The following is a 25,286-nucleotide window of genomic DNA, read 5'->3' on the forward strand; positions in this document are numbered from 1 at the left end:
GCCAGAGGAGGCAGCAAAGACACCATGGTGGGCACTGGGACGTGCCCCCAGCAGGGATGCACTTCACATCTCCCCTGCTGCCAAGGGAAGGGATCCTGGGGCAAGCAGGACAGGCTGCAGGATCACACCTGGAACAGGCAGGACAGGCTGCAGGATCACACCTGGAGCAGGCCAGGCTGCAGGATCACACCTGGAACAGGCAGGATAGGCTGCAGGATCACACCTGGAGCAGGCAGGGCAGGACAGGCTGCAGGGCAGGCAGGACAGGCTGCAGGATCACACCTGGGGCAGCCCCACAGCAGAAGGGAGCACTGAACTCTGCCAGACAGCAGTGAGTGCCCACCCCTGGCAGGGGTAAACAAGTCTGGGAGAGAGGGAGCTCCCTGCCCTCCCCTGCTCCCACCTTCCCACCCTTTCTGCTCCTGCCCCTCCAAAACCTTCTCTCCTTTCCCACTCATCCCCAGCCCCTCAGGGTTTCCTCCCTGCTCCTCTGCCTCTCCAGCACCTGGAGCCAGCCTGGCCCTGGCCCTTCTGCTCCTCCTGTGCACAGCAGACCTTCACTGCATGCATTGATCTGCATTGCTTTGTTCCATTTCATGTCCCCACTTCCTTTGATTCCTAAGGCAGTTTGGGTTTATCTGGAGCCCAGTGAACACAAGGCAGTCATGGGCTGCCTTAGGAGGAGATTCCTGCTTCAAATATCACCTGCTCTCAGAAGGCAAAGATCTATTTACTGTCAATACCCAGAGCCATCCCTTTGTAATCAAATCAGGTGTGGAGTCTCCTCAGGGTTCCTGTGGTGGTTCCTGTGAGCCTGGTTCCACAGCATCCCTCGGAGCAGGAGGGCCCTGGGCACAAGGGAAGGATTTCACTGGGATTTACTGGGGGAAAGAGGGGAGGGAGAGTGGCTGTGGCAGGCAGAGCCGGGCCTGGCTGGGGTTCAGGGAGGATTTGAGCTTCTGCCTCCTGCAGGGCTTCTCTCCAAGGTGTGCAGGTGGAGCTTGGCCATCCAAAGCCATCTGGAATTCAGATCAATAGCTCAGCCTGGAGCCTGTCCTACACCCCATCCTTCCCTTCTGCCTGGAGGGTTCCTCTGGGAACATCACCTGGGGCTCTCTGTGGGCACTGTGGGTGCCAGCTGGCACAGCCTGAGCCTCCCTGCTGGCACCCCCCAGCCAGCACCACCCCACATCCACCAGCCCAGTGGGTCCCATGGGCAGGAGACTCCAGGGAGCTGATGCTGCCGGAGAGCACAGCAGGAATTAGGATTGCACCCACAGGGGAATTAGGATCACACCCCCAGGGGAATTAGGATTGCACCCACAGGGGAATTAGGATCACACCCCCAGGGGAATTAGGATTGCACCCACAGGGTCCAGAAGCAGCTGGGCCCCAGTCAAGGCTAAGGTTGCATTTGGTGTTTGGGCAGACAGTTCAAGTTTGGTGTCAACTCTTCGCAGCTCAGGCCATGTCCCCATCCCCAAAATGCCAGGGCACTGTCTCTGTTGGGGAGAGGGGCCAATCTTCACTCCCAGAGCAGCACAGCCCAGCAGGGGCAGGGCACAGCTTGGAGCAGGAGGAAAGGAGCAGCCATGGGGCAGGGCCCAGGTCAGGAGCAGCCCCATGGCCCTGATGCCCAGGGAGCAGCGCTGGGAAGTTGCCAGGGGTGCAGGAGCAGTGGGCAGTGCCCAGGGCTCTGAGGTCAGCCTGGGCAGGACCCTCAGAGCAGGCTCAGGGGAGGGGGCTGGGGTCTCCATTGGAGCAGGGTGGGAAGCACAGGCTGTTCTCACTGCAGCTTTACAAAGCCCAGCTTGGCTCTGCCAACCCACTGGGAGTGACAGAGTTAAATGGAGACTGCAAAGCCCATCAAGCCGTGGAATAAATTCCACTTCTTTTTCTTTTTGTGCTTCCAAACAATTATTTAAAGCTCTGGCTGCTTTTCATTATTAATGCATTTTTCCCTGAGTGAGGAAGACAAGCCTGTGAATTCCTGCCACCCTGCAGTGGTCACTCCACTCCTTTGCTGGCCTCGCTGCACATGGGGGACAAGTTCCTGGAGACTGGAGACCCATTCATGGCTGAAAGGGAGAAGGCAGGAGCACAGACTGCCATCTGTGCTCCTCACAGGGACATACCCTCTGCATGCGTTAAAAGTCACTCTCTCTTTTTTAAGCAACACTCAAACTAAATCAAAAAGGAACTAAGAAACTAAACTAAAATGTAACAGGAAATAAGAGTTCATTTATACACTCTGTGATTTTAAGTTGGTTTTGAGTATGGAAAATCAACTTATTGATTGACAGCTCAATGCATATAAATGTTCATTGATTTTTCTTTTAAGCAAACCCAAATGGTTTGTCATTTTTCCCTGCATGACACAGTAAAGATGAGGATCCCTCTGAACCAAGCAGGATGGGGCAAGACCACTGGGGAGATGTTCAGTGAGGATCCCTCAGGGGATCCCTGTGTCCCAGCTGCCATTCCACCACCCACAGGGATTCTGTACCTGCTGAAAGGAAGGGACCAACCCCAGCCCCTCACTGTGGCAGAGGGGACAGAGGGGCTGGCTGGGAGAGTGGCACAGGTGACACAGCTCCCCAGGAGTGGAGCAGCCCAGCAGGAATAATTGTCTGAGCAGCCAACAGATTCTCAGGTCAGGCTCTGAGTGCTCAGAAACACCTCAGCTCTTATGGAGCTACTGACACACTGTGCTCCAGGGCAGAACCTGCCAGGAAGGCAGCACTGGCTGCAGAGGAGGTGTTTGCCATGGTGTCACATCAGCACAGCTGTGGGAGCTGTGCCAGCCCTGGGATCCATCCCCTGGGATCGCCTGGGAACACCAGGCACCCTGCAAAGCTGGGCTGCTGGGCTCCACACTGGCTGGGCTCAGCAGGACCTGCTGGGCTCTGACAGCAGGCTTTCCTCCCAGCTGAGCAGATGGACAGAACAGGGATCTGCTGGCAGTGCCTCTGTCACGCTGTCCAAACCCACATGCAGCAGCAGTGCAGCAGCAGCAGTGCTGTTGAGCAGCCTGTGGCTGGGCACTGAGGCACACGAGCTCTGCAGCTGCAGTGGGAATGTGAATCCTGCCCCTCCTCTGCTGGGCCTGCTCTCTCCAGCCCCTGGCCTCACATCCCTTCTCCTCCCCTCCTGCCTCTCCATCCTCTTCTCTCCCTTGTCCCTTAACCATGGTGGCATTTGCTTTCAGAGGGGGACAGAGATGTGCCCCCAGTGAGGAGTGGGCCGCCAGAGGGGTTCACAGTGCTCTCTCAACATCTGCTCTCTTCCTCCAGCTGCAGGGAGGTCTGCGAGGGCTCTGCCACACCGTCCCTGAGCCATGGTCTAGGAAGCACCGGGACCATGAAGGGCTTAGGAGACAACAGAAGTCGCCATCTCTCCGAAAACCTGGACTCCCCTCAAGACTCTCTTTATGCCCCCCAGGACAGGAACCCTTATCTCCTCAGCCCCACCGACTCCTTCACCATGGATCCCCGATTCCCAGCCCAGAACACCGTCCACGGCGACTGTCTCCTGCCACTCAACAACCAGATCTCCAACAGCAGCACCTTCCCCCGCATCCATTACAACTCCCACTTCGAGGTCCCGGATGAAAACCCTTTTCCGAGCCATGCCCAAGCCACAAAGATCAACCGCCTGCCTGCCAACCTCCTCGACCAGTTTGAAAAGCAGCTGCCCATCCACAGGGACGGCTTCAGCACGCTGCAGTTCCAGCGCAGCGACGCCAAGCACCGCAGCGAGAGCCCGGGCCGCATCCGGCACCTGGTGCACTCCGTGCAGAAGCTCTTCGCCAAGTCCCAGTCCCTGGAAGGCCCCGCCAAGGGCAACGTGAACGGGAAGAAGGGGGCAGATGACACCAAGCAAAACCGGAGGAGCAAGAGCAAGGACCGGGCCAAGACCTCCGAGCCCAAGCGCAGGACCAGGTCAAACATCTCGGGCTGGTGGAGCTCCGATGACAACCTGGACAGCGACACCTGCAGCTATCGCAACCCCATGGGGCTGATGACGCTGGGCCGGCAGCCTGACCACAGCCAGCCAAAGTACTTCATGCACGCCTACAACACCATCAGCGAGCACATGCTGAAATCCTCCAAGAGCAATAATGACCTCAAGGTCACCCCTTGCACCAATATCCCCATCAACAACGACTCCAACTACATCAAGCGGGGCTCCTGGTCCACGCTGACGCTCAGCCATGCCCGGGAGGTGTGCCAGAAGGCCTCCGCCACCATCGACAAAGCCTTGCTCAAATCCAAGTCCTGCCACCAGGACCTGGCCTACCACTACCTGCAGGTGGGTGACACGGGGGAATCCGGGGTGCTCCGTGCAGGGAGAGCACGGGAGCTCAGGGACATCCTCTCGGTGGGCACCCGTGTGACCTTATCCAACATCTCCACATGTTTCAGCTGCCACCTCAGGTCACACTGCCAGGAGAGGGCTGGGGCGGGCCCTGGGAACAGACCCCTACTCCTCCTGCAGGGACACTGATGCTAATGGGGTCCATCTCCCACAGCTGTCCCAGCATGTCCCTGTGAAGGGGTCATGCCAGCCCACCCACTCTGCCGGGTGTGACCCCATTCCCTGCAGGCCTCCCACCTGTCCCCACTGCCTGCCCAGGCCCTGCAGGTGCTAGGGGCACTCCTGGGCAGGTGGGGACATAGCTGCCCCATGTGGCTGTTTCCCCTGAGTGCCCACATGGCCGGGAACGCTGAGGAGCCACATCTCACCGGGCACAGCCCCCAGGCCCCACGGAGCCCCCTGTGCCCGAAGGTCAGCAGCCCTGACTAACGCTCCCCCCTTATCTCCGCGCATCCCAGGACGCGCCGGCGTGCCCGGCCAGCCCTGCCCTGCCCAGCTTCCCCGGAGCACTGGTAGGAGCCCAACGGGCAGGGTGGGCACAGGGCAGTGCCAGCCCCGCTTGCATGGCCTGCATGGCTGATGCTGCTTTGAAAACCTGGCACCTGCAGCTCCAGCTCTGCAGCAGCTCCGAAAGCGGCGCTGGAGCGGCGTGAACCTGGTTGTGCCCTAGAGAGGAATGAAGGCAAATAAGCCAGGCCTGGGTGGGGGAAGAAGGGGACCAGCCTGTGCATGTAAATCTCTAGCATCCTTTTAATGCAGAGGTGCCAGGGGCTTCCCTGGCTGTGCCCAGCCAGGTTAGAGGCTTTAAAAACTGATGAATTATTGAAGCACACTCAGCTTCCAATACCTCGCTGGCCATGGCTGGAAATCAAATTTCCAAGGGACTGAACTGACTGCATCAGGAACACCAGCAGGGAAAATTATCTTGGCCTGGTTTCTTTTTCTTTCCCCTGCTCCTTCCCGTTAAGCATTTGAGGTTCAAGAGCTGCAGACAAGCAGCTGTTCCCTCAGGCTGCGGCACCGAGCCCAGCAGGCCGCGCCACAGCCCTGGGCTCCGGGTGCAGGGCTGCCCCGCTCCTTCCCCCCGTGTAATGCCTCCGTTTCTCGACAGCCTGCCGCAGGGCTGTGGGCACAGCTGGGCGGCACGGGCCTGGCCAGCAGCTGGGCAGCGCCACCGCTCGGCTGGGAGGACACGGCCGCCCCGCAGGGCTGGGACCCGCGGCCCCTCAGCCCCGCGCCGACCGACGCAGGCAGCGCCCAGGTAGGGATCTGCTCGGAGCAGGAGCTTCTGCCCAGCTCCTCCTGCTCTGATCCTCCTGGCACCGCTGCCCAGGGGCTCAGCCTGCGCCACCGGACTCGGAGCGGGCAGGGAGCGGCCAACAGCCATGAGTGGCGTGGCAGGAGGGACGCAGGGGACACCAGGGTGTGACAACATCCCCAGTGCTGGGGCAGGCCCTGTGCTCCGTTCACCTCTGGTTCATCACCAGAGCAGGACCTCGGGCACCCAGTCCCAAAACCATGATGTCTGGTGTCCCCACAAGCTGACAGGGCACAGGTGCTTGGGCTCACCTTGTCCCCAGGTGTCCAATGCCAGCCCCAAAGATCAGGACACAGGGCTCTGGGACCTCACGGGAGGATGGGGCCGTTGTATCCCAGCCCCTCCTTGGCACAGGAGAGGCTATGGAGAGGTCACCTCTGGAGCCTGTGTGTGTGGGGAATGTCCTTTTGCAAGACCACATGTCCCCTGTCACACCTGGGGACAGGGTGAGGAACAGCAAGGATCTGCTTTCCCAGTGCCTGGGTGACACAGGGCCCTGCCCTGCTGCAGAGGGCACTGCTGCCAGGCAGAAATGCCCACTGGGTGCCAGAGGTGCAGGGACACAAGGGAGGGCAGGAATGGGATGGGGACAAACAGGGCAGCTCAGCCCCCAAGGGAATTCACCTCTCCTGCCCCATTTGAAAGGTCCTTTGGGGGTATTTTGGGGATTCATCAGCAACTGTTGGGGGTCCATGTGATGTTTCCAGGCCCTGGAAACATCCATAGCCAGATGTTGTAGCTGGTGATTGCCCAGCCCCAGGTCCAGCCCTGTCCCATCAGGGTAGGGAACTCTTGGATCAGTCCCTAGGATGACACAGTTCCATCCTCAGAGCACAGTCCCCAAGGAGGGAGGCTGTGCTCCACATCCCCAGTCCCCCTGTCCCCATGAGTCCCTTGGGCAGCTGAGAGTACAAGGAAAGAGGCTGAGGAGCTCCTTGGAGTGGGAGATGGCCCAGGCAGGAGTGAGCAGGACCTGTGGATCCACAGACAGCACTGAAGTGAGGCACTGTGGTGGCTCAGAGGGGACAGTCCCCATTGACCTGATGCATCATCCAGACCAGCCTCCCCAACCCCACCTACAGCCAGACCACCCCAGAGCTTCCTTAACCCTCAGGAGCCCTGAAAATAATTCATCATCCAGAGGGGGTGGCCTGAGCAGTGCCAGTGCTGAGTGCCTCACGCCAGCCCCACCGAGCTGCTGTGGAGCAGGAGCACAGCCCAGGCCCTTCCCGAGGGTGCCCTGCCAGAGGGACAGCCTGGCTGCAGCTTGCTTCTCGAGGGCATGGCTGAGCCTGTGGGACAGCATGAGGGACAGGGAGCAGCGCTGTGCCCGCAGCAGTGCAGCCTGTGCATGGCCCTGCAGCGCTCAGCAGGGCTTCTGTGCTGCATGTCCGTGTGTGCATGGCAGAGCTGGCACGTGTGTGATGGAAACCCTATTTGCTCCTGCAGTCTCTCCCCCTGCCCTGCCCCGAGAGGAGGGAGCGCTGCAGCTCCTGCCAGAGCCCAGCTGGGCAGCTCCCCTTCCCCTTCCCCCTGCCCCTGCTCTGTCAGGGCTCCAGGGACTGGGGGTGCCCCAGGGGAACCTCCCCCGTGGCCCTTCCCTCATGGCAGGAGAGCAGCACAGGCAGACGGTGCTGCTGAATGGGGACTGTGCAGCACCCGGTGACAGTGCAGGGTGGTGGCAGCACCAGTGACAGTGCAGGGTGGTGGCAGCACCAGTGACAGTGCAGGGTGGTGGCACACTCGGTGACAGTGCAGCGTGGTGACACACCTGGTGACAGTGCCGTGGTGGCAGCAGAGCCCAGCCCCAGGGGTGGACACGTGCCTGGATCCCACACCCCTGCACCACATGGACCACAACTGAGCCCAAGGAAGGACCCACATCCTGCAGCCCCATAAAGTCTCTGCACCTGGGCATCCTCTTGCTCCCCCTCCTTCCACAGCAGCCAAAGCACAACGGGCAGAGCCAAGGCTGCACCTGGCAGAGCAGCAGGAAGGGCAGCAGGACCCCACCAGCTGTGAGGAGCTGCTCTGTGCCCGGCCTGGGTGCCCTCACCCCACTTGGGCATGACACAGTCTGTGCCCAGAGCCCCGGGTGTCACCCGCCAGGAGCTCTGCTGCCACCGAGGGGCTGCACTGGCCACTGGCAGGTCTGTCCTTGATCACAGCAGCCACTCTGGCTGTCACCCCATGGCAGAGCTGCACACTGCAGGACAGGCTCCTCACATCCTCCTGCACAGAAGCACCCAGAGGACCCCAAACAGCACCCAAAGGACCCCAAACAGCACCCAAAGGACCTGCACTGCTTTGGCAGGGCCCCGAGGGCACCTGCTTGTCCCTGCAGGTGTGACACTCAGGAATCACTTGTTCCGCTCTCTGTCCCACGGGAGCTGTGGCACCTGTGGACATGCTCCAAAGTGGGGCAGTGGATTCAGGGCTGCCCTCCCAAGCACCTTCCTTCCTTTGAGTGCTGAGCTGGGATGCAGAGCACCTTGAGAGCAGCTCTGTGCCCTGCTGCCTTGCCAAGGCACAGAGCAGAGGAGAGGCAGGGAAAGCAGGATTAAGGCAGCTTGGTGAGGGCCAGGCACTGTTGAAATGCCCCAGGGAGGCTGTTCCTGGGAGAGGGAAGGTCCCAGTGGGACAGGCAGTGCTGGGGCTGCACCAGCAGAGAGAGAGGCACTGGAACTGCCTTTGTGCCCAGGGAGCCCGAGGCCAGGGGGCAAATGCAGCAGCCATGGCAGAACTGAGCAGCCCCAGCCTGTGCCCTCGAGCAGTGGCAGCAGAGCAGCTGTGGGACCCTGAGATCTGAGAGCCCCCACTGTCCTGGGCTCACTGCACCACACCATCCAGCACTGGCCCTGCCCAGGCTGGATGCCCTTACCAGCCCTGCCTGCCCTCACCAGCCCTTCCTGCCCCTCACCAGCCCTTCCTGCCCTCATCAGCCTTGCCTGCCCTCTCCAGCCCTTCCTGCCCCTCACCAGCCCTTCCTGCCCTCATCAGCCTTGCCTGCCCTCTCCAGCCCTTCCTGCCCTCACCAGCCCCGTGCTGGCCCAAACCCCAGAGGCAGGAGGTGCAGCTCAGCCTGAGGAGAAGGCAGGCAGTAAAATGCAGTCTGCAGTCAGAGCTGACACCAAGGTGATCAATATAAAAGTGATTCTCAGGGTCCTTGTCTCCTCTGTAAAGGGTCAGAGCCAGGCATCCCAGTGACCTGTGGGATCCTCCCAGTGACCTGTGGGATCCTCCCAGAGGCAGGACTCAGCTGGAGCCAGTGGGTCCTTCCTGGCCTCAAGGCCACCAGTACAGACAGAGGCAGCACTCCCACCCAGCAGGGAAAGGGTTCTCAGCTCCTGCATTTACCAGGACCTGAGATTTGACAGCCACAGCCCCTGTGCTGGACAGTGGTGTGGGCTTGGCCTGGGAGCCATGGCCACCATAAAGATGGCAGGAGCAGAGTGGAAAGAGCTGGGAGATTCCACTCCAGCAGCAGTGAGCTCAGGGAGGCCTGGCCAGTGTGTGTGCCTCACGTGGGAGACTGGCTGCACTCGGGTCCCAGCTGGATCCCACACACCTGGATCAACCCTGCCTCTGTTCCACGCCCCCAGGAACGTGGGTGCTGGGCCATGGATGCACTCCAGGCAGGGGCCTGTCCCCAGAGCAGCCCCAGGGGTGGTTTGGGGTCTGTTCCAGAGTGGGCACATGGAGAAGGCTGGCAGGACATGGGCTGAGTCCCTTTGGGCAGGAACAAGCCCTCAGCTGTGAGCTGTGCACTGAGCCTGCACCGGGACACAGCCTGCAGACCTGAGCCTCACCTGGAGGTGCTCCAACCCAGCAGCATCAGACACAGCCTCAGACTGGCTCTGGCTGCCAGGGAAGCCCTGCTGGGAGCAGGGATGGGAACAGGCACTGCAGGGCTGGCTCCTCACAGCTGCAGCACAGCCCTGCATCCCAGAGCACTGTGAGCTGTGGCTGCTCAGCCCCACAGCTCCCTGGGCAGCAGGGCACATCCAGCAGCTCCATCCAGCAGAGCCAAGCTGGAATCTCTTGTCAGCACAGGCTGTGCTCAGCACAAGGGCGGGCACTGCTCCCCTTGGCATCCCAGCTGCTGCCCCAGTCTGGGCTGCCCTGGCACTGGGGTGGCATGGGCATGGCTGCAGCCTCACCTCTGGCCTGGCTGCTCCTTGTCCTCGAGGGCAGGACAAAGGCCAGCAGCAATCCAAGTGAGCCACAAAGCCAAGGCTTGCTCCTGAAACCTGGGCTGACCCATTTCTCTCGTGACTTGTCCCACACCACGTGTGGCTCGTCATGCTCAGTCCTGGGCACCTGGCTCTGCTTCTGGTGCCCCCCACGGGATGGGCAGAGGGGTGGTGGCTGCTGTGGCTGCTCAGTGCTTCAGGCCTCCCGTGGCACCAACAGCTCACTCCTGGCTAGTGAGGGAACAAGAGACTGTGTCTGCCTTAAATTAATTGTGGAGTTGTCACCTTGCTGGGGTTAGAGTGCTTTTCATGCCCAAGGTGCCTCTCATCTCTCAGCAGAGAGGCCAGCACAAGGTCTGTGTGCCCAAGCTGCTCTAGAGGGACTTGTGAGAGCCTGACTTGGTTTCAGAAAGTAATTTCAGCCACTCAGAGCCACATTCAACTCAAAACCTTAAAGAGCCCATGAAGGCCTGGGCTCTGAGCCCCAAGCCCTGCTCCACAGCAGCACTTTTATGTTCAGTGACATGGTCTGTGTGATGAGCAGCCAGGTCCAGCCCTGTCCCAGTGCCCCACACAGCCCAGTGAGACCGTCCCCTCTCCCCCTATGACGCCTGGCATTGCGCAGCTTGTCCTGGCTGTGTGAGCATGTCTGGGATGGAGGTGTCCGGCGGCAGGGAATGGCTGTGATGTGCTGAAACAGAGGCCACCAAAGCAAGGGCTGCCTGGCATGAACTGCTAAGGGAGGGTTGTGAAGGATTTGTGTTGTTTATTCCCACTACACCACAGCAGAAGCACAACCATGTCCCCAGCTCCCCACGATCCTGCTGGTCCCAGGATGGTGGGCTGTGCCCTCCCTCACACCTGCTGATGCTGCCCTTCCTCCTGCAGGTGCCCCACGGGGAGTGGAACAGCACGCTGTCCCGGGACAAGGACAGCGAGATCCCGTGCCGGCGCATGCGCAGCGGGAGCTACATCAAAGCCATGGGGGATGATGACAGCGAGGACTCAGAAACCAGCCCCAAACCATCCCCGAAAACTGCAGCTCGGAGGCAGAGTTACCTCAAGGCCACCCAACAGTCCCTGAGTGAGCAGAGCACCACACAAAGGTAATGCTGGGGCTCCTCTGGGAGCTCTGCACAGGCCCTCAGGGCCAGCCCTGGAGCAGCCCTTGGGTTGCAGCACCCCACAGAGTGAGGCACCAGAGCCCAGCAGGGCTCCTGCACCCCACAGAGTGAGGCACCAGAGCCCAGCAGGGCTCCTGCACCCCAGCCCTAACAGAGACATGAGGAGACAGCAGGACAGGAGAAGATGTGGCACCCCATCCTGGTGATTCCCAGTAGCCCTGGTTAGGAGCTGCTTTAGGTACCTGTCCCTGTCTCCTCAGCCATGGGAGGAGCACTCCTCTGATGGAGCTGTGGGGATTTCCTCTCCAAGCATCCTCTGCTCTGCAGGAATGCAGAGATCCCAACCCCAGGAGGCCCCTTGGCCATGGAAGCTTCTCACCTGGCATGGCTGAAGACACAGCCTGCTGGGACTGTGCCTGGAGCTGCTCTGCTCCACAGGTGTGCAGGTGTTCCAGCTGTTCCACCTCTGGAACAGAAAGGTGGCACACTGGGCTGGAGGATATCCTGAAGGGCTGAGAGGTTTTTGAAGGAGGGAGACCCACAGTGGTTTGAGCCAAAGCCAGGGAAGCAGAGCAGGAGCTTTGCTGGGCCAGAGGCTGGTCCTGCAGGAGGGGCTCTGTGTGAGCTGGGCAGGGATGCTGTGCAGTGTCCTCAGCACCTGCTCCACATCCCGGGACAAGGCACCTGGGGGCTCTCAGTGCTCCGGGTGCTGCAGCTGGGGCAGCTGGGGCTGCTACAGAGGAGCTGCTGGGGATGAACTGCTGAGGCTCAGCAGGCAGAGGGAAGTGGGGTGCAGGCAGTGCGGGGGCACCCCACAGAGCATTCACATCAGGACCAGGTGCTGCTTTCTGCTGGGAGACAGTGGCAAAATCAGTTTTGGGGAGCCCTGGAAATGCCTGTTCTGATCCATCCCTGTTCCAAGCCCTCATGTTCGCCTCAGGGGAGCAGGGTGGGGTCCTGGAGTCGCTGGTGGAAAATTCCCACCTAGAGAGGCTGGGGCTCCTTGTGCCCATGCAGCCTGTCCCTCGGGATGTGGCTGCCCTGAGCGCTGGGCTCAGCCAGGGCCGGGCCAGGCTGGGGAAGCTCTGGGAGTGCGGCACATCGGGACAGAGGGATCGGCTGCGAGGGCTCCGAGCACGGCTCGGCCCTACAGGAGCTCTGCAGGGCAGGACCCGGCAGAGCCTGGCCGGGAATGGAGCCGGGAACAGAGCCGGAGCTGGAGCTGGGGATAGAGCCGGGACTGGAGCTGGAGCCGGAACCGGGGATAGAGCCGGGGCTGAGACCAGGGATAGAGCCGGGGCTGAGACCAGGGATAGAGCCGGGACTAGAGCCGGAACCGGGGATAGAGCCGGGGCTGAGACCAGGGACAGAGCCGGGGCTGAGCTGGAACCGGGGATAGAGCCGGGACTAGAGCCGGAGCCAGGAATAGAGCCGGGACGGAGCCGGGAGTAGAACTGGGGATGGGGATGGAGCTGGGGCCCGGCCGGAGCCGGGAATAGAACCGGGGATGGAGCCAGAACCAGGAATAAAAGCGGGGATGAGGCCAGAGCCAAGCATAGAACCTTGGATGGGGCCGAGGCCTGGCCGGAGCCGGGAATAGAACCGGGGATGGGGATGGGGATGGGGATGGGGATGGGGATGGGGATGGGGATGGGGATGGGGATGGGGATGGGGATGGGGATGGGGATGGGGATGGGGATGGGGATGGGGATGGGGATGGGGCCGGGGCCCGGCCGGAGCCGGAGCCGGAGCGGAGCGCGGCCGCCCCCTGGTGCCCGGCCCTCGCCGCCCAGCGCATCCCCGAGCCCCGGCAGCCGAGGGATCCCGGGCTGGGGCTGGGCCGGGGGGGCCGCAGGGCCAGCCAGAGCCAGGGTAAGGCACAGGGCCGTCCCTCTGCGAGGGTCTCCGCCCCTCCAAGGGCTTCTGTGACTCGGTTTCCCTGCGGGCAGGCAGGGGAAGGCCGGAGGGGTGGCACGGAGGGGAAGGCCGGAGGGACCTTGCCCATGCCAGGACGCGGCTGGCTCACAGCCTGAGCTCACAGATAAAAACCTCAGCATGAGGGAAACACGGCAGTCAGCAGAGAGCCCAGGGTTGGGGGTGTTGCATGGCCCGTGGTCCCCAAGACACCCCAAGGGGTGTCTCCTCCATCTCCCCTGGCAGAGGGGACAATGCCCCGCTCCCATCCCACCCCGGGATGGACACCTCAGAGTCCCTGTGGGATGCCCACAGGCTGCACAGGGCCTGCCGTGCCCCCAGCTCTGCTGTCCCCAGGCAGGTGACAATGGGAGCTCTGTACCCACGGCCCTGGCAGACGTGGGGGAGGCGGCCATGAGGGCCTGTGTTGGGATCACAGCCCATTCCAGAGGGAGAGGCCCCACAGCTGCCCTAGGCCACTGCGGCTGGCAATGTCCCCCTCTGTGTGCACCCAGCCTGTGCCCAGGACTCCTTCACACATAGTCTTGTGGTGGAACAGAGCCCCAGGGGAGCCCCATCCTTCCCCATCCCTCCCTGCCCCTATGTGCCTGGGTCTCAGCTGAGGTCTGGCTGGGTCAGGTTCAGTGAGAGCCCTGCTCTCCTCCTGTGCACAGCCTGCTGCTCTGCCCCAGGACGTAGTGGCAGTTTCTCCTAGCAAAATTGTACTGGAAATAATGATCCCCTGCTCGTGCAGCATTGTCATTCCAGCAAGGTTCCCACTGGACTTCTTCCAGATAATCTATACAAATGTAAATATATGTATCTTGCAGTTATTTCCAATTGCAAAGTCCACAAAATACAAATTAAAAGTCATTGCTCACCTTGCCTCTCCCCCCTTTTCCAGCAATCCAGGCAGTGCTGTGGCTGGAGGCTGTCACAGATCCCACATGCTCCCTAGGGCTCTGCTGGACTAAGTTGGCATCTGCAGTGCTTTCCTGGGGCAGCAGGACCTGAAATCTTGTCCCTGTCCTTCCACTGCATCCCACAACCCTTTCCCTGTGTGCCATGCCCAGCCAGGGGCCAGCAGGGTGAGGAAGAGCTGCCTTCTCCACAGCCGAGCAGTGGGCACGGTGCCCAGCATCACCTCAGTGCTGCCATGCGTGCCTGTGCCCGTGCCTGGCAGAGGGCCTGTAGGCAGGGGGGTCTGGCCATGGTCAGGGGGGTCTGGCTGTGGGCTGGGGGGTCTGGCCATGGACAGGGGGTCTGGCTGTGGGCAGGGGGTCCAGCTCTGCCCCAACGCTGCCCCTGCCATGGGGACACCCTGACACCCTCTCTCTGCCAGCAGGAGCCTGGACCGCCTGGACTCTGTCGAGATCCTGCTACCTCCGAAGTTCCCCACCTGGGAGGAAGAATACAACCAGATCTCTGACAGTGCCAACGAGTCCAGTTGCATCAACCAGGTGAGGTGCCGGAGTGCTGACCCACGGTGCTGGCACAGGCAGTGAGGGAGGAGGCCAGCTCAGGGGGGAAGGAGCATCTTCTTCCCTCTTCAAAGCAAGGCACTGGCTGTGCTCCAGGAGCTGCACAGGCTGTTCCCTGGCAGCTTTACCACTGTCATGCCAGCTCTTTAATCAGGATTCCTATTAGACCTCCTTCCTGCAGCTTTGCCTCCTCTCACACTGCTGGTGTAGCCAAAACCCCTCTGCCACAGATATGGTAACCCAGAGCATGCCCCACCGTGCTGGGGGAAGCTCATGGCTGATCTAGGTGCAGGGTCTCACTGTGTCACCTCCAGAACCATTTACAAGGCTGCTCAACCATGCTGCAAGCCCCTCATGCCCACTGGGTTGGTCCAGAGCCAGGGCCAAACTCACCTGGTGATGTCCAGCCTGGGATCCCCCAGGGTCACCAGGGACAGTCATCCTGCTCAGCTCAGGATCTCACCCCTTGTGCAGCAGACTGGACCCAGGAACAAGGAGCCCACAGCTGGGGAGGCTGTCCTGCCAGCCAGCTGGGCATGTCTCTTTTGGATATTCCTGGGCACCATGGCAAAGCCAAGGATGCCTGTGAGATGCTGGCAGAGGGTGGCAAACCCCTTGCCACAAGGTGAGCTCATGCCCCAACCACAACATTTGGGATGCAGTTGATGCAAAGTGGGTCTGACTTCCCACACTATGGTTGTGGGGTTGCTCTGGAGCTCCCTGGGGCTGGGATTGCTCTGGAACTGCCTCCCAGGCCAGAGATAACTGGTGCCAGGATGAGCAGAGGTCCCGTGTGCTCATCTCAGCCCTTGCACTGCAGGGCACAATTGCCCCACAGCTTTGCCCAGTGAGCCCTGTCACCCCAGGCCTCTGTCCCACCTGTTCCTGTGTGTCTGCATGGGCAGCACCCCCACACTGCTGTGTGTGTGTGCAGGGGGCCAGAGCAGCAGGGTGGGCATCAGGAGCCCTGGGGGAGGGGGACAAGGGCATGTCCTGCCTGTGTTCCCATCCAGGCGTGGGGGGCACTGAGCCCCTTGGCTGGAGTCTGCTGCTGTCCCAGAGCAGTCAGAGCCTTGGAGGGGAGCTGGGGGAGCAGGGGCATTGCTGGACATTCCTGTTGCCTGTGGCCAGTCCTGACCCTTGTGCAGCAGCAGCAGCAGCAGCAGCCTGTTCTGGGTGTCTCGGTGCACAGCGGGGTCAGCACCGCCGTGTCCTCGTCCTTTGCGTGTCAGTCCGTGCTGAATCCCTGCAGGAGACCATGGCTCTGTGCTCTGTCCATGTCCAGAGCTGCTTCCAGGAGCTGAGTGCAGCAGCCCCACAGGGACATCAGGAGGGGCTTGGAGCTGAAGGGTCTGAGCAGCCGTGATGTGCCAGGAGCTGCACAGGCAGCCAGCCCAGAGCCAGGCTGGTGGCACTGGGGTTGCTGGGGACACCCCAAATGCCACAGCGCCCGCCAACACAGGGGGCTGCTGCCAACACAGGCATTCTGCCACTGTCCCCTGAAAACCAGAGAGCTCAGCTGCAGCTGGTCAGGATTGAGAGGCCTCCCACAAACTGCGTGTCTGTTGATCCAGAATGGAGCTGGTTCATGGTCAGTGTGTGCTGGTCTCACCCATCCCAGTGCCAGAGGAGTTCCTGCCCTGCCCTCACTCAGTGTGACCTCCACCACCTTCCTTGTGTGTCCAGCCAGACCCCAGTGTCTCACCACATGGAAACACCCCTGACAGACAAGTCCCCTCTGCTCGGTCCCACTCAGCTCCACCTCTGGCAGTCCAGAGATCACCAGCTGCATGTCTCAGCACCTCCTGTCACACCAAGGGGGACAGAGCTGGTGACTCCAACACTGCCAAGCCCCACCATGAGCTGTGCCCTGTGCAAGAGGGCCAGGCCCTTTCCCAGAGCCAAGCCTCTTCCCTCAGGCACACTTTGAACCTAGATTCTCCCCGAGAGGGTCATCTAGGGCAGGTGGTGCCAGGCAGAGCCCCGAGAGTGGAGACGAGGAGGAGGAGGAGGCAGCCGTGCCCCCGGGCAGCGCAGTGTCTGTCAGGGCTCTGTATGCTCAGTGTGTGCCGTGGCTTTGCTCTGCTGGGGAGGCAGAACAGCTTCTGTGTGGCTTCTTCTGGCACAGGGGGACAGCAGTGAGGTGGCCAGGCCAGCCCTGCAGGCTGCAGGACAGCTCCCCCCACACGGAGTACTCGGGCTGCCCACGGCTCTGTGGGCTCTGGGGTGTGGCCAGTGCTGGGGGCTACCCAGAGGTGCCCAGTGCCACCTCATGCAGCTGCCCCTGTGTGCAGAGGGCTGTCCCAGCACGGTGTCCCCAGTGTCCCCTGTGGGTGCACACAGCAGGCTGAATGCTCAGCAGCTTCTCCCGTGGTTGAGGTGTCCTGTGGAGCTTTGCCATGTCTGTGCCACTGTCTGAGGGGCGTGTGGCCTTGCTTGGCATCTTCTGAGCTCTGCAGTTTGTACTGAAGTGTCAGCAGCAGTGGCCCCAGGGGACAGCCCCCTGCTTCCCTTGTGCTCAGTCCCTGTGCAGTCACTGTCTGTGTGAGGGGCTCCCTGTTCTTGGCCTTTAACCTTCTCCAACTCTTTCTTCCAGATCTTTGGACCCCCCTCACTTATCCCTCAGATATTTACCCATGGAGAGCAGGTATTGTCCCACTGGTGTTTCTCTCATCCTTCCTCATGGAGCTTTCTGGGGCCAGCCTGGACACCCGTGGCAGGGTGTGAGGTGGGCTCTGGGGTCAGCCCATGCCCAGGCCAGTGGCAGGAGAAGGAAAAGAGGAGGAGAAGGAGACAGCACTCCTTAGCCAGGCACTGCAAGGCAGCTGGAGAGCTTGAGTCCTGGGCCCAGCAGGGGCTTAGGGACCCTCAGTTTTAAGGGGAAAGCAGATGAACTTCTTAAGCCAAACTTCATGGAGCTCAGATGCCAGTGCTGGGCAGAAACAATGTCCTTGTGTGCCAGGAGAAAGAAAGGGCCAGGAGAGATGGATGTGGGCAACAGGGCCAGTCTCAGCATCTCTCACCCGTATTTCAGACCAGACTGCTCTGGGCTGGGTCTGGTTTGACCTGGCTGAGCCTCTCCCAAGACCGAGATTCCCCAGCAGCTGCCAGGGGACAGCAAGGCAGGGCTGTGGGCAGGAGGGAGAAGGGGAGAGCAGTGGGAGAGCCAAGCCCTCTCCTGGCCCTCACCAGGGATGGGGCTGGGGTGGATACCGAGACCCACCCTAGGCAAGTGTGGGGGCTGTTCCCCAGCCCACAGCTCTCCCCTGCTGTCTCCCCACGTTCCCTTCTGAGGAGCAAACATGCCCTGGTGGGCTACACTGAGGCTGAGGTATCCCAGCTGTGCTGGGACAGGGCCCTGGTAGTTTGCACAGGGATTTTGGCCACAGATGCTCTCAGCAGCAGGACTGGGGGTGTTTCAGGCACTGTGCTGGTAAGTGTCCCCTGCTCCACAAGCTGGGACCCTCTCCCCTCCAGGGAGGGGCCCTCTTCCCTCTCTCAGCAGAGAGCCCAGCAGCACTGACCACTGACCGCTGACCACTGGACCTGCCGTGAGCGGGACCTGCAGGAGCGGCCGGAGGGCGAGGAGCAGGACGGACGGACGGACGGACGGGAGGGGAGGGCAAGGGAAGGGAAAGGAAGGGCGGCCGCAGGCAGGGGCTGACCGGGCTGCCGTGTCCCCGTGCAGGCACCCGAGCCGGAGCTGGGGGAGCAGTACGAGCCCGTCTGCGACTCCACCTACAGCGAGGCCGAGTCGGCGGCCGCGGAGGTGCTGGACCTGCCCCTGCCCAGCTATTTCCGATCCCGGAGCCACAGCTACCTCCGCGCCATCCAGGCGGGCTGCTCCCAGGAGGACGACACGGGCTCCGTGCGCTCCATCTCCCCGCCGCCCACGGGCAGCCTCAGCGGCAGCAGGACCCTGCCCACCAACAGCAGTGAGTGCCGCGCCGTGCGGGGACAGGGACACGGCTGGCACTGCCTGGGGCATGCGAGGCGCTGGGCTCGGCTGCCTGCATCCCCAGCCGTGGCTGAGCGTGACTTTTGGGGCGTGTTGGGGCTTGCTGAGGATGGGCAGCAGCTGGATGTGGGTGCTGGAATGGCAGACGGGCTCTGGGTGCTGTGTCAAAGGAGGTGTGACCAGCAGGTCAAGGGAGGAGATTCCTCCTGCTCTACTCTGCTCTCATGAGACCCCTCCTGCAGAGCTGACTCCAGCTCTGGGGTCCTCAACACAAGAAAGATGTGGAGCAACTCCAGAGGATACCATGGAGATGATGCTCCATGGGCTGGAGCCCCTCTGACACCATGGAGATGATGCTCTCCATGGGCTGGAGCCCCTCTGATACCATGGAGATGATGCTCTCCATGGGCTGGAGCCCCTCTGACACCATGGAGATGATGCTCTATGGGCTGGAGCCCCTCTGACACCATGGAGATGATGCTCCAAGGGCTGGAGCCCCTCTGATACCATGGAGATGATGCTCCAAGGGCTGGAGCCCCTCTGCTCTGGAGATAGGCTGAGAGAGTTTGGAATGTTCAGCCTGGAAAAGAGAAGGCCCCAGGAAGATCTTAGAGGTTAGGGAGGTGCTTGCACAGGGTGCCCAGAGCAGCTGTGGCTGCCCCATCCCCAGAAGGGTCTGAGGCTGGACAGGGCTTGGATCACCCTGGTCTAGTGGAAGGTGTTCCTGCCCAGGACAGGGGTGGGACTGGATGAGCTTTAAGCTCCTTTCAACCCCAACCATTCTGTGACTCTGTGATGACACACAGAGAGAAACCAACATCCCTGGCTGTGGAGTACAAACAGATCTTGCACTGAGTTTTAAGGCACCAACAAGCCCCAGAGCCCAGCATCCCTGTGCTGAGCCATGGCAGCATTTCCATGAGGCTCCAAGTCACTTGATTTGCTTTACTTTGCATCAATTTCTCCAAGGCAGCCTGTGCCCTTCCCAGCTCTGGCCAGCCCCAGTGCTCCAGATGGGGCTCAGGTGTAGCACAAGGTGTGAGGAGCTGAGGTCCCATCCTGGGGATAATTTTGGGAACTGGTTAGCAAAGGTGATGCCTTGGTGTTCCTCAACATGGTGGTGCCTGTTCATGGTGCAAGGCAGATGGCAGAACAAGCTGGAGGAATGCAGAACCTCCCGAGGGCTGTCTGTGGAGGCAGCACATCCCATCCCATCCCATCCCATCCCATCCCATCCCATCCCATCCCATCCCATCCCATCCCATCCCATCCCATCCCATCCATCCCATCCCATCCCATCCCATCCCATCCCATCCCATCCCATCCCATCCCATCCCATCCCATGGGTCCCCAGCAGGATGGGGCCTCTCAGCACCAGCCCTGGCACCAAGGGGAGTTCAGAGCAGCCTCAGCTCATCTACTGTGGGCAAAGCTGACACAGCCCTGGAATGGGATGGGATGGGATGGGATGGGATGGGATGGGATGGGATGGGATGGGATGGGATGGGATGGGATGGGATGGGATGGGCTGTCAGTGGCAGACAGCACATCCCAGCTCTGGGTAGAGTGGGCAATGGGGAGGAGGCACTGCAGCCTTCCTGCCTGGCTGCAGGCCTTCCTCCCCAGGGACATGGGCATGGAACATCTCCCTTCAGTGGTGTGAGCTGCAGAGCCATCCCAGTCAAGGTCCCCAGGACGAGGCAGGAACTGGAGGACATCCCTGGGAGGGATGGGCTGTTTGCTCAGCCCTGTCCCTCCTTCCTGCCACCCTCTTTGCTCTGCTGTGTCCCACTGCTCTCACCTGGCTGCCCCTGTCCCCCAGCCCTGTCCTTGCTCTCAGTGCTGCCACAGGTCCAGGCTAGCACTGGGCAGCAGCAGCAGGCACAGCACAGAGGGGGCTTCCAGAATGCCTGGGTGCCACCTCTTTCTGACATGACCCAGCACAGTTCTGCTGCTTCCCAGAGCATCCCCCAGCCCTTCACATTGGCTGCTGAGCCTTGGGGAGAGAAAGGGTTTTGGTGGAGGATTGAGGAGCAGAGAGGAGCATCTGTGGTTGTGCATGCACAGGATGTGGGAGGCAGGAGACACATCTGGACAGCACTCACACCTCTAATCAGCCATCTGGGCTCAGTTCCCTTGCAAATCATGGAATTATTTTGATTGGAAAAGCCCTTTAGGATCATTGAGTCCAACTGTTAACCCTGCACTGCCAAGGCCACCACAAACCCATGTCCCCAAGTGCCACATCCACAAGATTTTTGAACGCTTCCATAGATGTGTTCCATCACTGCCCTGGGCAGCTGTGCCAGTGCCTGAGCACCCTTTCCATGAAGAGCTTTCCCTAATACCCAACCTAAACCTCCCCTGGTGCATCTTGAGGGCGTTTCCTTTCGTCCTGCCACTTGTTACTTGGGAGAGGAGCCTGATCCCCACATGGCTGCACCCTCCTCTCAGGGAGTTGTAGAGAGTGAGGTCCCCCCTGAGCCTCCTTTATTGCAGGGTGAGCCCCTCAGCTTCCTCAGCTGCTCCTGGGGGTCCAGCCCCTTCCCCAGCTCAGTTTCCTTCCCTGGATACATTCCAGCCCCTCAGTGTCTTTTTCTTGTCACCGGGACCCAAATGGACACAGCACATGAGGTGTCTCAGCAGTGCCCAGCACGGGGACAGTCACAGGGGACAGCCACCCCATGGCTGGTACAGGCCAGGTGTCATTGGCCTCTTGCCCACCTGGGCACGCCTGGCTCGTGTTCAGCTGCTGCCAGCCAGTACCCCCAGGGCCTTTCCTGTGCACCCCTGAGGCTCTGAGTGGCTGGTGGTGTAGGAGAGGGGCCTCCCAACAGCAGGTGGCAGCTTGGTGGCATCAGCCTGGGCACACGGGGAGGGGTAGTGGATGCACTGTCACCTGCAGCTGTAATGGTCACTCGTGGCCTCTGCTCCACGCAGGGCTCTGGGATGACACCATTAAGAGCCCTGAGCCAGACACATCCCAGGGACACCTTCCTTCATCCAGCATCTGTGCAGCAGCCCAGAGCAATGGGCACCACCCCGCTTTTGTCTGTGCAGGGACACATCCTAAAGCGGCCCCAGCAGCAGTTCTGGGGCCAACACAGGCTCCTTGTTCCTTAAGGGTCCTGTGGGGGCTGGATGCTGAAGCAGGGGGATTTGGGCACCGTCTGAGGCAGGAGGAGGGGCAGCAAGCTGCACGGGGGTGTGCAGGGAGCACGGGGGAGAGCTGACAGCTGTCACACCCCTGCCACGCCGGTTCCTCCCACTAATGCCTGTGTCACCGGCACATTACAAGGCAATTAGCTCCCGTTTGACAGCCAGCGAGACAGATGATGAGCTGCCCTTAATCAGCCTTAAACAAAGCTTTGTGCCTCGCACAGCCGGAGACTCAAAAGCCCCAGTGGAACCCATTCCTCTAATTGCCAGGCGTGCAGTGACAGCCGCGCCCCTCCCAGCACCACAAAGGGCTCCCCAGCCCCGGCTCCTGCTTATTAGAGGCAGCTCTGGGAATTACTTGTTTAATAGACTGCTTGCAATGCAGAGCAGAGTATTTGATGTCCAGGGGAAACAGGAAAGCAGAGGTGAACAAGGAAATACAGCAGGGAAAGCTCACACCAAGCCAGTCCTCCTTGTGCTATCTGGTAACACCACCCTTGCTCAGAGCATCCTGCCCTGGCATTCAGCAGCCTGCTCCCAAAAAGCTCAGGTGTCCAGCTCCTTATCCTGTGTCCAGATCTCCTGCAGGGAGGCCAGGGCTGCACACACCTTGTGCCCTCCATGTACCAGAACTTTTCCAAGCCCAGGCTGGGCAGGAGAGCACTGCCTGGGAGAGATACTCCCAAAGGTCAGGACAGAACAACTGCCCTCTGTCTCCCACCTGCTTCCTGTCTTCTTTTTATTGCTTTTGTTTCCCTGTTTGTGACTAAATTAGAGAGCTGGCTTCAGGGCCCATGGTTGTGCTGGGGGAAGGCACACAGTCCCCTGGCACTGATGCTCGTGCAGGGGCTGCAGGGCTGTGCTTAGGAGGAAGGACAAAGTGCCTGCCCCCTCCAAGGGCTGGCTCACTGTGGGATGAGTTTCCACGGCTCCTGGAAAGTCGTGTATCTTCCTCCTCCTCCTCCTCCTCCTCCTCCTCCTCCTCCTCGGTGTGCCGTGATCCCGGGCTCTGTGTGGGCAGGCAGTTTCTGTTGCACTCCTCTTGGCTGTCATGGCCTTCTCTGCTGTGTGGGGAAGCAGCACGGTGGGAAGGCACAGGGAGCTCACACCAGGCCAGGAGCCATGGCTGGGCTGGGGCTGAAGCACCACTGCTGCCCCTCACTAATCCCACTGGCCTGAGCTGACCCCACACAGCCTTTGGGAGGGACTGCTATCATTCCCTTCAGATTTTCTCCTTCTTTTTGACCTAGATTTCACGTTCCAGAAATAGCTTTCTCTGACATACAAGCAGGAAAGGGATTAGAGAGAGAGCGTGTGTGTGTGTATGTGTGTGTGCCAGGGAAAGATTTCTGTTGCATGCTCCATCAGTGTTTGCAGAGGAAAAAAGGGCACGCACACACGTTCTGGGATGTATTCCTGTGTCTGTAGGACAAAAAGAAATTCATGACAGCTGTTTCTGTCCACGTTTCCCAATTCATTTTTCACCTCTGATCTGTCCCTTGTTATGATGGAAACTCCAGCACCACCCTGTGCCCAGCCAAAGCTCCCTTTCCCCCGGAAGCCGTGCCCCGGCCACAGCCCTGCTCTCGGCTCCACCCCCGAGCCCAAACCATCCCTGCCTTTTATGTGTCCTCTTGGTGCTGCCAGGTTTCAGCACTCCCACGGGCAGCACCAAGGGCTGTGAGCTCGCTGCCTGCTGCAGGCACATGGCTGGCACCCAGAACCAGCTGCAGTGGGTTTGAGCCCACAGAAATGCCCAGGTCCCTGGGAAGGGGCGGCTGCAGCCACGCTGTGGGTGCTGTGCTGGCACAGACAGGAGGTGAGCACGGCTCCAAGGTCCTGGCCCAGCCTGCCTTCTCCCAGCAGGGATCATCTACAAAGGAGTAGAAACAAAGGCAGCTGCCAGCATTTCCCTTTGCTGACATGGTCAGAAAGACAAGTCCTTCTTGTTGCTTGCTTTTATCAGCTTTGATAGCAGGAAAGGGAGTTGGTGCTGTCCTCGTGGGAGAGGAGAAGCCAGAGCACCAAAGGGTGCCTCAGCTCGCTCAGAGCTCTGGGAGGGCAGCACCAGGAGTCCGTGCACAGTGCTGTGCTCTGCCCGTGAGCAGAGCTGGCTGGAGGGCAGTGTGTCAGGCACACAGACTCCTGAGGTCTCTCCTCAGGCCAAGGGGCCTGGTGGCATCCCCACGTGCTGGCCGTCCTTGTGACCCAGGTGAGCACAGAGCTACCCTGACACCGGTCAGTCACAGGTGCCCCTTTGTGTCCCCTCTGTTGGTGATGCTCAGCCCCTCTGTGGCTCCCCAGAGCCACAGGGCTTGTTCCATCTCTGGGGAAGTCCTCACAGCAGCTAAGGACAGCCTTAGCTGAGACAGACACACATGTGCCAGGAGAGCAGGGCTGGGTGGGGTTGAGCGAGGCTCTGCAAACAGCCTGGAGCATTTTCAGGATGTCAGACAGTGCAGGCAAATGAGGGTTTCTTTGTGTTTGGGTTGGGTTTGGGTTGCTTTTCTTCTCCTTCATGCCTTCCCATTATCTTTTCCATCTCCTGAGCCATGACCTGGCTATTTCTGAGGGTTCAGGAAGAGACTGGCAGTTCAGAGCTACCTGGGAGACCCTGAACTGAAAACACGTTTCCTTTTTTCTTTGGTAGGCAGCAGAGTGGGGAGGCCCTAGGCTGAGGGTCCCAAAGCTCAGGGCTGACTCTGTGACCAAATTCTCCCTCAGCCCCATTGTGCTGCTGCTTCCAAGAGCGGTACCAGCAAATCCGCAGCGATTCAGTTGCTGAACGCCGAGGGCGGCGGCGGCTCGGTCCAGCCTGTGGAGCCGGCAGCGCTTGAGCTCAGCGCTTTCCCACGGCGCTTTGATCGCTCCTTGCTCCACACCAGCCCTTCTCGGAGTGCTGGGAGCCCAGCGAGCCATCAATAAATCCCAGCACCGAGGAGTGATGGTGGCAGCGAGGGGCCGGGGCAGGACACGTCCTGCTGGCAGGGGCTCGCACGGCCCGGCCCTGCCCAGGGCCCAGCACCGCCAGTGCCCGCACCCACTGCCCATCTCGGTCACACAGAGCGACTACGGCCTCGCAGAGCTGTCCCGGGCCAGGGACAGCTTGTCCCTTGTGTGTCAGCGCAGGATGTGAGGGATAGAGCTGGATGCTCCTGCAGCACCCAGCGTGGCTGTGCCCGGGGCGCAGACCCGCGTGGCTCTGCCCAGCAGGTTCTTGCCGCAAGCCGCACGCTCTGCCAGCCCTGCTGCCCTCCACACCTGTATCCTCCATCAGCCCTGCTCTGGCAGCCCCAGGGGAGGCTCAAAGCACAGTCCCAACACACCGCCCACACCCGCTGAGTCTCCGATCCCTCTCCCCACGCCCAGCAGGGCAGAACTCCACCAGCAAATCTAGGACCAGGGGAAAACACCCACAAAGGAAACCTCCTCGTCCCACTTGTTCATTTTCCATGTGTTTCCCTCTGCACCGGAGGGTTCCTCTCGGCGATGATGCAGGAGGTGCGTGGGGCAGCGCTGCGCCCCTGCCCCGCCGCCCACGGGGGTCCCACCGCGCCCGCTCCGCGGCTGGAGCGGTGAAAGCGGGAGCGTTCCTTCAGCCAAACCCGCGTTCGCGCGTGGGTGGGACCGCGGCCGCGATGGGGAGATGTCACCGAGACAAGGAGACAAAGCTCCCGCGTGGGGTGGGAGCGGCGCCCGCTTTGTTCGGCAGCGCTCGGCTCCCCTCGCGACAGCGGCGCTGAGGCAGCGGCCGCCGCCGCC

At 60.9% G+C, this 25,286-nt stretch overlaps 1 protein-coding gene across 4 annotated transcripts in view; it reads left to right on the top strand.

The window, feature by feature from the left end:
* Positions 1–3,346: 3,346 nt before the first annotated feature.
* DLGAP4 (DLG associated protein 4) overlaps positions 3,347–25,286 on the top strand; it is a 62,106-nt gene continuing 40,166 nt past the window's right edge. Inside the window, exons 1-6 of one of the 4 annotated variants that reach the window (XM_059480706.1) lie at positions 3,347–4,311; positions 4,836–4,889; positions 10,777–10,994; positions 14,272–14,386; positions 17,004–17,054; positions 18,096–18,342. In XM_059480706.1, coding sequence (XP_059336689.1) covers positions 3,361–4,311; positions 4,836–4,889; positions 10,777–10,994; positions 14,272–14,386; positions 17,004–17,054; positions 18,096–18,342 — 1,636 coding nt within the window. In that variant the 5' untranslated portion in view covers positions 3,347–3,360. The remainder of the gene's footprint in view (positions 4,312–4,835; positions 4,890–10,776; positions 10,995–14,271; positions 14,387–17,003; positions 17,055–18,095; positions 18,343–25,286) is intronic. The other 3 variants (XM_059480707.1, XM_059480708.1, XM_059480709.1) reach the window with 3 other exon arrangements.

The sequence above is a fragment of the Ammospiza nelsoni genome, chromosome 12 (assembly GCF_027579445.1).
Source record: "Ammospiza nelsoni isolate bAmmNel1 chromosome 12, bAmmNel1.pri, whole genome shotgun sequence".
Classification (NCBI taxonomy): Eukaryota; Metazoa; Chordata; class Aves; order Passeriformes; family Passerellidae; genus Ammospiza; species Ammospiza nelsoni.